The 12,095-nt window shown below is 35.6% G+C and overlaps 2 protein-coding genes across 2 annotated transcripts; one reads left to right on the forward strand and one right to left on the reverse strand.

Annotated features, from left to right (window-relative positions):
* Nucleotides 1-1,723: 1,723 nt before the first annotated feature.
* On the forward strand, nucleotides 1,724-5,139 carry LOC116123015 (O-fucosyltransferase 20-like). Its single transcript, XM_031408812.1, has 6 exons — nucleotides 1,724-2,636; nucleotides 2,755-2,923; nucleotides 3,484-3,573; nucleotides 3,700-3,983; nucleotides 4,123-4,381; nucleotides 4,504-5,139. The coding sequence occupies exons 1-6, from the start codon at nucleotides 1,912-1,914 to the stop codon at nucleotides 4,738-4,740; spliced, it is 1,764 nt and encodes a 587-aa protein (XP_031264672.1). The 5' UTR covers nucleotides 1,724-1,911; the 3' UTR covers nucleotides 4,741-5,139.
* A 778-nt stretch (nucleotides 5,140-5,917) lies between these two features.
* On the reverse strand, nucleotides 5,918-11,700 carry LOC116123014 (siroheme synthase-like). Its single transcript, XM_031408811.1, has 5 exons — nucleotides 11,510-11,700; nucleotides 8,438-8,510; nucleotides 8,320-8,389; nucleotides 7,396-7,673; nucleotides 5,918-6,559 (listed from the first exon to the last, which is right to left on the reverse strand). The coding sequence occupies exons 1-5, from the start codon at nucleotides 11,698-11,700 to the stop codon at nucleotides 6,410-6,412; spliced, it is 762 nt and encodes a 253-aa protein (XP_031264671.1). The 3' UTR covers nucleotides 5,918-6,409.
* Nucleotides 11,701-12,095: the final 395 nt, after the last annotated feature.

The following is a 12,095-nucleotide window of genomic DNA, read 5'->3' on the forward strand; positions in this document are numbered from 1 at the left end:
TAAGATATTGGAAGAGTTGGGGGAAGGGACCCAGAGGCCATTGATGGATTGAATAAGAAAGAGAGAAAGACTGAAAGTGGTGACTTTTGAGGCAGAGTGGGAGGCCAATGAATAATAAGAATAAAAGTATAAAACCAATCGCTGACACAATTCAGAGGGTTAACAGCTGGCTGGAGCCTGGAGAAGCTCTTTGTATTTGAGTGTAGTGTGTTGTTGTGTACCAGACGCTACCTCAACCTGGAAATGGGAAGCTTTGTCATCATCCCCACAATGAATATATAATTATATGTATATTGACTATTCATTTCAATATCATCTTTTTAACCCATTTACAAAGATTTTTGAGTGATTAATCACTTAATCTACAAGCCTCATCACCTTCGTTATCATAATCTAACCTTTTGATTTTGTGGGTCTATTTCACTTTGTGCGATTCTACACTTGCAATCTCCTTATTAGCTACTCATGCTTCAACAAACGCACTATTAAGGATCTTTTTTCAAACTTATATTCATCAAATTCCACACGAATTAGTCCTTTACCACCTCGAAACCATTTTTTCAATGCAGAATATAAGCGTGAAAATATAGGTTTATTAATCTTATTTCTAAATTACCCAAGAAAAATCAATCACTTCATTGTAAGATTAGTAGTATTTATTATGTGGGTTTTTCGGATTTGTTTTTTTCTCAAAACAAATTATTAAAATATGAAATATATACAATTTAAAATCAAATAAGTGCAAAATATGTGGAGATTATCATATATTTGAAATATTTGGAGGGTAAATAATTCCTATCCGGGTACTTGTGACCTATCAAGGAAGCAATTGCAGGAAGAAACAATGAGCCCACAAGCCTAAAAGCAACGGAAAAAGAAAAAGGAATGACAAACCCACGTGGCAGATGAAGAGAAGTCACTGTCGACCACGTAAGCAGGACGTGCCAGCATGTCAGTGGGTGCCAGCTGGCAGGAGTAGGAAGTTGTAGGAGCAGGAATAGGGTTAGGGGCACTTGGGATAATACAATAGACAAGAGTGGTGGAATGGAGGGAGGCAGGCTCACAGGCTGACTTACTGCCATTTGTTTTATTGGTACAGCTGGCCTTACCCACTATACGACAACCTCTTCTCGAGATTTATGTCGTTTCATATATTCCTTCTTTCTTTCAATTTCAACCCTACAGTTATTTCCAAATTCAAACCCCCCACAACCTTACCATATGACCCACTTTCAAAATTTCAACTCTTTTACCCATGTATCTAAAAAAACACGAAAAATACTTCTTCGTATTTCAAACGCTAATGTGATATACTCTCATTGATGATTCATTATATGAAAATGTACGTATCCAGATTGGAAAAATACTTTTAGATATCATGAAGATTAAAATATTACATTTTGGGTCCTAATTAAAGCACAAATTCAACAGTTAGCATAAGGAGAATATTAGAGCACAATAAATACACAAGTATTGACTTTGTACCATTAATTGTGTTAATGGCTTAAAGGTTCTAGAACCTGAAAGGGTCTTAAATGTAATCACAAATCCAGAAGAAAAAAAATAAAAATTTACTGTTGAAACTCAACTCTGTGGATTGACCAGATAAAAGTAGCCATTAAGCTTAATTAATTAACTAATAAATCCCACTTAAATAAAACCAGCGTCTTTAACAGTTTAACTTATCTAATTAAAAAATGTAAAGGAAAGTCTCTGGCATTGAGCGACCGTCTCCTTTTTAAGAACGCGTACAGAGGCTATTAGACTTCGCGTTCCCGCCGCCCAATCTCTCTCTAAACACACGTTTTCTCTTCTCTCTGAACGTTTCTCGTCGTCAAATCAAACTCCAAAACATAAAGTGAAGCTTTGTTTAAGGAAGAAAGTTTTGTTGCTTGTTTTTGTTTTGTAAAAATGGTTAAAACAAAGAAGCTCTCCTACATATCAGTTCCTTCTCAAATAATAAACTCTTTATCGTCTTCTTCACTTCAAACTCTTCTTGTTTCACCTAAGAAATCTTCAAAAACGAGCTTTACCAAAAGGTTCTTTTCTCTGAGGTCTTACAAGAGCACTAAGTTCTGGTTTTTAACTCTGTTTCTTTTTGGCCTTTTTGGAATGTTGAAGCTTGGCTTCGATCTTGATTATTTGATCCCTTTCTCTCCATACCCTTGTTTCACAACTCAACAGCAAGACTCGTTTTCGGAAGGGTACACAAAACCCCTTTTAAGTTTTGCTTCAAATGGTGAAAACCATGCTCAAAACAGTCTCAAAGATGAGTTTTTGAATGGTAATGGTGAGTTGAGTGTGGTTTCAAACATTGAGGAAGATAGGATTTCGAAGGTTGTAAGTCAACCACAAGCATTGATTTCTAAAGGGTATGCAGAGTCAGATGAAGACGGTGAGTTTTGGAAACAACCAGATGGCATGGGGTACAAGCCATGTTTGCAATTTACTAGAGATTATAAGAAACAAACTGAAGGGGTTGTGAAGAACAGAAGAAAATATTTGTTAGTGGTCGTCTCAGGTGGCATGAATCAGCAAAGAAATCAAATTGTTGACGCTGTGGTCATGGCTAGGATTCTTGGTGCTGCCCTTGTTGTTCCCATTTTGCAAGTCAATGTCATTTGGGGTGATGAAAGGTAAAAGAAAATTAACAGCACATTTAAACACTAACATTACATTAACTCAGAAGGTTTATGTATGATTTGTGTTACTGATTGAATAGCTCTTTTTGGTGTTTTCTTTTGATGGTTGCAGTGAATTTTCTGATATATTTGATTTGGAGCATTTCAAGAAGGTTCTTGCCAATGATGTGAGAATAGTTTCTTCATTGCCCTCAACTCATATAATGACAAGGCCGGTGGAGGAGAAACGAACTCCACTTCATGTTTCTCCTCAGTGGATTCGTGCACGTTATCTGAGGAGGGTAAGATTGTTTGTTCTGTTTATTCTTTAAAGTAAATAAACATGGTTTTGTTCTCTTGCAAGTTTGGTACTAAAAATATTTTATTTAATAGCTAGGATTCACTAATGGCCTGCACGTTGTAATTTGTTTATGAAGTCTGAACAATGTTATTAGTCTGATAATTTTAATTGTCTCCTAAGCCAGGTTTAACATTAAACTGAAGAAGCTTATTAAGAATGTGGCAACAATTAGTTTACAGCTTATAGTGATGGGCCACTTCTCAACATAAGATCATTTTTTGTTGATTCATTCAATACAGTCTCACTTATGTTAAGTGATTTTGAATGTTGGGCGGATTGGCCATTCCAATGGAATATGTTGTCAATAAACTGAAAACCTTGTCCGAAACTAACTAACTTAATGACCAACCTTGGTTTAGAACAAGCCGTTTGTAGAATTCTCTGTTTCATTTGTCCTGTTTGTTTTATTTTTGGGATTTCTTGCCCATTTTCTACGTTAAGACCAATTGTTAGACAATTTTCTCAGTGGAGCTTATCCATGTCTCCTCTTTGTTATTGCAGCTTAACAGGGATGGGGTTTTGCTCCTGCGTGGTTTGGATTCAAGGCTCTCTAAAGAACTCCCTTCTGATCTTCAGAAACTCCGCTGCAAGGTATCAAGTTCTCGTTCTGTTTCTATGCAATTCTTAGAATTCTGTCGCGTTTACAGTTGAGATGTTCAGTCTATTGTTCTTCAAAAATCATCAAAAGATACTGATATTGTCTTTGTTTGACTTCAGGTGGCCTTTCACGCATTGAGGTTTGCCCCTCCAATTTTGGAACTTGGTAACAAGCTTGCAGAGAGGATGTGGAGCAAAGGACCCTACCTTGCTCTTCATCTACGAATGGAAAAGGACGTATGGGTGAGAACTGGTTGCCTTCCTGGTTTGAGCCCCGAGTTTGATGAAATAATATATAATGAGAGGAAACAAAGGCCAGAGCTTTTAACTGCTAAATCAAACATGACTTACCATGAGCGGAAGCTTGCTGGTCTCTGCCCCTTAAATGCTATGGAGGTGACCAGGTGAGAATTCAAACCTAAAATGTGGACATGTGTATACTAACATAAGTAGCTCAAAATTTTCAACTGGTTAACTTTTTCCTTATTCCGTATATTAATTATTTGATGACTGAAGTTCTGATCGTGTGTTATGATTTTTTAGGTTGCTTAAGGCCCTTGGAGCTCCAAAGAGTGCCAAAATCTTTTGGGCAGGAGGGCAACCATTGGGTGGGAAAGAGGCCCTACTGCCATTAACCAGAGAATTTCCCCATTTTTACAATAAGGAAGATCTAGCCATGCCGGGTGAACTAGAACCATTTGCAAACAAAGCTTCCTTCATGGCTGCCATTGACTATATAGTTTCAGAGAATAGTGATGTTTTCATGCCTTCTCACGGAGGAAATATGGGCCACGCGATCCAGGTATAGTCAACATCATCATTCTTTTTTCAGCATTGTTAGTGATACAAGTCTGAATTAGAACCTTAACTCATGTCTTTGCATCCAACACTGTAAACTAATATTTGTTTTGTCTATTAATACAGGGACACCGAGCATATGCAGGGCACAAGAAGTATATAACCCCGAACAAAAGACACATGCTCCCTTATTTCCTCAACTCCTCTCTCCCTGAAACAGAGTTCAATAGGATCATAAAGGAGTTGCACAGCGAATCCTTAGGACAGCCGGAACTCAGAACAAGTAAAGCTGGAAGGGATGTTACAAAGTATCCTGTGCCAGAGTGTATGTGTAAGGCTGGACGTACTCATACCTACTTGTGATCTAATTTCAAAGACTTGAGGCTTCCAATTACAACATGATCACGCCACAACAGATTGCTTCACTACAAATGTTCAAAACTTTTCGGCAAATACCTTGAATTTGAGCCCTTGTGAAAACTATGTACCTATGGTTTTCAGGGCAATGAGGGTTCTCTGGAGCACCATTACGAAGAGTTACGATTGATCTCTGCCAGCATGCTCCTTCTGCAAGTAGAACACTCACGTTAATTCTTGCATATAAATTCTATAGGGTACCATTCTTTAATTCTTTATAGGATTCTTTCTTTCTTTTTTTTTTTCTACAAGGAATAGATTCTTCTTCCTCCATTTCAATCTGTATCATATCTATGTACCACAGGTGTATACGTATATAAAAGTATAATAAAGAAATTTTATTTATTTACAATCTTTTATATACCTTTGTCTATCAAGTTCAATTTTATGTTATGGTTTTTAGTGAACCTTTAAACTGGAAGGAAATAATTTCTGTATTTGGGAGAAAGTTAAAAGAGGTCCCGGGATTTTTGAATTATGAGAACTTTCTTTGCGACCGAGACACTCTAATGCCAGGCTGTTGCCAGGTTTTGGTTTCATTTTCAATGTTCTGTCAACATTCAAATTCTACTTTTGCTGCAAAGGTTTCTTGTCCTGTTTGTTTTGGTAGTTGCCAGTGTACAGCAATTAGGCAGCCGCACAGGCAGATATTTTTAAAGAGCCTGGTCAAGCTTAAGCATATACCCAATAGAAACAAGAGAGGAATTAGAGAGAAGAGAAAAGGATTGGTGATTCATTGTAATGTTTTACCTTTCATAAAACGTTGAAAAGCATTAAAAGCATCCAGCATTTTGCATTTACTTCCAACTATAAATGCATGCTACTTAATGTGCTTAATCCTATTTTCTTTCAAGGAAATTGATTTGATTGGACCGTTTGGGACCACAGTTTACCCTAGTTCCTTAATGGATCTAACCTCCATATAGATGGTGTGTATTATATTTTTTCAGAAATATAACGTTGATTATATTGGAAATGTTTATGTTTCCACATTTTACCATTTGCGTACAATGTGAATCTGGAAGCTCTAAGCCTGTAAAACATTCGTCATGCAATTTTATGTCACTTTCTGCTACTTAAAGTTGCATTTCTAGCAAATTATTTATCAGCAAGAATCATGCAAAGATCAAAAACGATTTTATGGAATAAATTGAATAGCGACATGCCCATTCCTTAAATAATGTTATTAAAAATAATTACAACGGTACAAATTCCGTTTCATGCTACAAAACTTTCTACTCAAAGCTCCCATCCTTAACTCAAAGGAAGCCAACACAGAAGGCTGGAATGACAATGACAAGGCTGTGCTTTTTATTTTCTTGGTGTGAAAAATTTAATCAAGACTTCACTATGAAAGTCTGATTGATCCGAAGCACTGAACAAGATTCTTGTATGTCCAGTGCAGCTCATTCCCAACACATTCTCGATATAAAAATTGTAATAAATACCAAAACAAAGTGTGCATCCATATCTGGGGCAGCATCTAACTTCACCGCAAGAAGACTTATCAGGCAGCATTGCAACTTGTCTGGTTGAATGTGAACGAATGGAAGGAGTTATTAGCCAAAAACAAATCTCGGACAACAGTAGACTCATCTGTGTGCCTTGGATATGTCTATATAGCCCCAGCAAAACAAGGTACTTCTTTTGAAGAATGTGGCCAAAATGGTGAAAGTGAAACAACATTTCCAATGATGATCAATGTTGGTGATAACAATTCTGCCGAAGTAATTTCATGAGCAAGATCCTTCAATTCTGCAAAAACCTGCACAATTGCAAATGCATGTAAACCAGCAGCACCAACAACAGGAGAACTAGATATGGAACACTTTAAAAGGTACATCCCTGAAATAGTTGCTTCAGGTTGAAGCTCAAGAGTTCTAACAGAAAATAATTGCAACAATACTTAATATAATTTCTCTAGTGCTGACTTAATTAGTATCACCTTTGCATCTAATCAATCATGAAATGTCTCATAACGATGAAGAAGCATTTGGAAGCCATATCAAAAGGGACTCTTCTACTTTATCTTTTACAAAGGAACCTTGTTCCAACTGTTTGCTATATATATATATTTATTTAGTTAGTGTTTTCAAAAGCTTTTTAGTTACTTTCAATCAAGTTTCACACTATGCCTAAATAACATGAATAGTAATAACTTTTACCAAGTATACCCACATATAGTTCATTAGTTATGCACTTAGGAGGATTTGAACATCTACTCATATCATGTGAATACATTTTTTTTCCAACAGAGCTTGATGAGTTAATTGCTAGATGATTTGATGGATTTCATATAATGATGTTAAACTATCAAGCATACAGATTTAAGAATCAACCTTACAAATGCTATAAACAAAAATAAACCTGGTATCATTTTAGTTAAAGTGTTTGGTATGAAACAAAACGGATTAGTTAAACATACACAGCAGGATTAAGCTCAGGGTGAGAAATTAAAAACTAGTCTCAGATTTTAATAAGGTAAATAAAAACCTGACTTCTAATTGAAGAACTAACATACTTAAAAGACTACACACAAGCACACCCAAGAACATTGCACAAACACAGACATGCACACACAAAACTTGGTATCATGCTTACCACACGTTGTTGAGGTGTCGTCCCTCTCTCAATTGCAACAGCTGGTGTATTTGATGGCAGACCATGATGCATCAACTTCAGGGCAAGAGAAGGGAGGGTTGACAAGCCCATATAAACAACCAAGGTTGAGTCAGGGTCTGCTGCATTCTCAGCTACAAACAGAGGATCTGCTCCACCCTTTCTTGAGTGCCCTGTGAGAAATCTAACACTATTTGCAACACCTCGGTGTGTTAATGGAATCCCTAGCTCTGCTGCAATCCCTGAGGCAGCAGTGATACCTGCAAAACAGCCAATACAACAATCATACTATTGGACCGGAAAAAGGCTTCACTGCCTTCTAAGAAAATTATTTCCCCACAGGACCAATAAGCTACTTATAGCAGCAACGGAACAAGGAGGGCACTGTCAGAATGGAAGGAGTTGAATATGGTATCATATAATTACCATTGAGTGAAGACAGGATAAATTGAAAGAAAACTCTTGATTTGGTGGAAAGATTTTACACCAAATTCAGAAGGGCATTATATCATTAAAATTTGTCATTCTGCATGACAATATTCGCGCATTCCTTTATTTGCAGCCTCAATGTTACATTCCAAATGAATCTCAATGAGACAGTTGTTAGTTTCCAGCAAAGCCAAGCCGGCAATTTGGCAATAATCAGCAGAAAGTTGAACCTTTTAACCAGAAATCCATATTATTTAAATGTTACAGAAACTGATAGCTGTTTTGCAAATTTAAAATCAACTTAAATTTTTTTTCTAAGTAGATATAAATGAAAATGCTAAGGACAAATTTCAGTTAATCCTATAGTGCTTGTCTTTCCATCCACGATGATCAATATTTTCCACCTTCAATTGAGACAGCAAAACATACCCTTAATAATTTCAAAAGAATTAGAGAAACTGATGTACTTCAGTATACCTGGGATAACCTTCACTTGAATTCCTTGCTGTTGCAGAAAATCCATCTCTTCGCCACCCCTCCCAAATACCTATACACTCCAACAGTATCCTTCAGAGAAAGCTCGACTAAACAGCACATTGCATTGCAATCCNAGGCTAAGAGGGTCCATAGATGTTGGCTTCTCCTCAAGTTGCTTCCATGGCTGAGACCTGTAAAGCAGGAGGTTGTCTACAGAAAATCCATTCTATTAATAACCCCAATGTCCACTCACTATTTATTTATTTCTACACTCCAAGATCTGCCCTTGGAATCTGAAATTTGTGGTGCTGGATTTCTATCATTGTATATCCAATGCAATCTCTTGAGAAAATCATGAATGGTCCTACCTTGTTTCTCATATAATATTCTGGGATTGATAATAATCTTTAGACTAATTTGATTTGATGTTATGTCTCTTAATTCAAACCGATCTTTAAATTAAATTGGAGTCACGATCAATTGTGGGCATGTATGTGGTCATAGCATTAGATCTCACCTAGATTTGCAATTAATAATGAAGCTCCCATGAAATGACATGCACCAATAATTCAACATATAACCAGGCAGCTATAAATACACCAAACATTCACTCATTAAATCTTTTCTCAATCAAGTTCAAACAAATCTTTTCCATCTAAAATTTCCAAATTTTATTTTAGGTTGTACCCTTCAATCTAATTATTTTTATCTAATTTTACAAATTATCAATTTTATAAATAATTTAGAGCGTACTTAGTAAATTTTATATACTTTTATACTTGTAAGTTTCAAAAACTATAAATATGTGTTTGGTAAAATAGATTTTCAAATTGTTTATGAATATGTGACAACAAAAAAGGGTCTATGTTATTTCTTTCTTTGTTTTATTTTTAATTTTTATAACATTTTAATAAATACTAAAAAATATATTAAAAAATAAATTGTCAACAAACATTCACCCGACTATTGTTGGTGACAGTCACCGGTGACCGTCGCTGATAGCAAGTTTAGCAGCACCGTTAGCGTCATAATCACTAACACAGGTGAATCTTTATGATGTTAGCATATTCACCTAGATTTGATGGCTAGAAACGACTGCATATGTACCCTATAATTACAAAATTTAAAAAAAAAAAAATCTCTAATGTACTATCAAAAATCTTTTAATGTGCTTAATTTTTTTCAATAGAGTAAACAACATATTTCCACCCTTAAAGTAACGGAAAATGGTTATATATAATAGCTTAGGGGTAAATTGGTCATTTCGTAAAGGAAGAGCACATTAGCAGATCGTCGCCCCTAACAAAGCTCCAGTGCACGTTAGCCAACATCACCGTCGATGTTTTTCGCCCTTTTCCGGCGATTCTTTCACCCAAAATCACCTTTGCCATCACCATTCCAACCCTGATCCTCCCCTCTACAAAACCGTACCCTTCACAACCCCTCATCACTAGCCGATCGCCAACCACGACAGCTGCCACGTGCGACTAGTTTTCATTGGTCTCCACCGGCGAATGACCACTAAACGATTGTTGGGGACATAGGAATTTTGTAGATTTGGAGATGCTAGTTGCAGTGGTGATGTCCAATTGCATTTTTGTCGTCGGAATCGATTGGAATCCAGCGAAGAAAGACGAAAACCTAAGCTTGACGGCCCCACGATTGGAGGGCCCAATGAGTCTGGAACCAGAGGGGTTTTGGACGACGAACGATGGGGAAGGTGATGGAGCTGACCAGGGGGTTCGTCGCCATCGGAAATAGCCCAGATTCGGTGAAAACCGAGACGGTGCGCAGTCACTGAGGGTGTAATTGAAGTAATTTCAAAAGAAGATGGTTAATTTTATAATTTTAGTAATTTAGGGGTTAAAACATAATTTATTAATTTAGGGTTAAGGGCATTATGGTAATTGTACCCTCACTACCCTAAAAATTGTTAACAGTGTTATTTTAAAGGTGGGAATCTGGAATAAATGGAACTTGGGATACCAACTTGGGATTTTGTCAAACCTTGGGTGGAATATGTCAGTTTACTCTTTTCAATAATAGTGAATGTATTCATGCTAGGCCATCTCATGGAGAGGTAAATAAAATAGACCCTTTACATCAATAAACAATCTATATGTAGAAAACTTTAGCTTTCATGAATCATAAAAACTATAACTTTAAAATATAAATTTTTTTAATCTTCCTTAATCCCTTGAATGAAAGCTATAATATATCAAATCTGGCAATTTTGTATGCATCATCATATATTTAGTGATTTGATTGAAAAGAAAAGCAGGTGACCGAATAGATCTTGCTTGCAAAACATTGAGAAGTGTAGTCATATTTAAAAACAAAAAGAAATAATCTTTCTTTATTTGATAGGAGATATAAAAAGAAAATGTTGCTTTAGGCAATTTATGGGTGGGGTACCAAATTTTGACTTTGATCTATAAATTTTAAAACTATTGGTGAAAGAATTGAATGAAGAAAAGAAGCATTGATTTTTATGCTAACAAAAATTGTGTATTATTCGGTGCATTTAAATTAATTAATTAATTAATCATGTTACTTCCTCAACATCCATGTTATACAGAATAAATATAACAAAATCTTTGTTATATTAAATGTCACACTTATAACATATAAGTCAAACTTGTGATCAATTTGTAATATATTATGATTTGTATTTGATAACCTTATATGCTATTAATGCAACTTGAATTCATAAATTCTTTATTAATTTTTAAAAAATTAATGGTCAATTATATACCAAATGTTTGTAATTCTAACCTACCCAAAACCTTATAATTTTTACCCAATTAGATTATGAAAATCCAATGATTAAATATTTACATATTTGATATGTGGTTTTGAGAGAGAGAAAGAATTGATTTTCTTTTTTAAAATAAAATATAATCAAAACAAAAAAAATTAGAGTTAATTACACTGACTTCCTATGAGTTTAAACGTTGAATAATACTACACATTCAACATTCTCATATAACATTTTTCATATAACATTATGTAACAAAAGATGACTGGGCNGCTATAAAGATTACAAATAAAAATGTAAAATATGCTATTATTTTTATTCAAGGCATAGACAAATCCTCAAATTACACAAATAAAATAATTGAAAAGCAACCAATGAAATGTCCCCCTCTCTCAATTTCCCAAATGCTTATTTCTGAGCTTGATGCTCTACAAGCGAGAGAACTGTGTAGCAGAAGGGAAGTAAGGCACAACCAATGGAGCTCCAGAAGATGATGATTTTGATTTACTTTTAGATTTTTCCTGTGAAGAAACTTTCATCCCCAGATCCCCGTTATTATCCGACACTCGTGAAGACTCCGAAGTAGGCATGAAACAGCTTAAAAACACAGACAACACTCCCATTTTTTTTCACTTTTAGCAGAGGGGATTAGAATTAGAAGCAAGCAGTTTAATTTAGTTATGAATGAAGTTTTAGGTAATACGCTGTGCAAATTTATGGGGAGATGGTAAGTTGGGTAACTTGTAGCTTTTGCCATAAAACGTTAATGGCAAGAAAAGACTTCTCGTGGTGGGTCAGTGGCTACTTTGACCGGATTATAATTCTTTGTATTTGGACCATATGTTTGTTGAACATCTCTTTCTACAACGAGGTTTATCAGAAACTTTTGACTATAAGACGAGCTAAATAGACTACCGTCATTGAATTCGTATTGAAGTTTCCACTTTCCTACGAGGAAAGTGCAGAACATTCTGCGTTTGCATGTCCCCACCAATTAAGAAAAAAGAAAAAGAAAAGC

Source organism: Pistacia vera, unplaced genomic scaffold (genome assembly GCF_008641045.1).
Source record: "Pistacia vera cultivar Batoury unplaced genomic scaffold, PisVer_v2 Contig1396, whole genome shotgun sequence".
Classification (NCBI taxonomy): domain Eukaryota; kingdom Viridiplantae; phylum Streptophyta; class Magnoliopsida; order Sapindales; family Anacardiaceae; genus Pistacia; species Pistacia vera.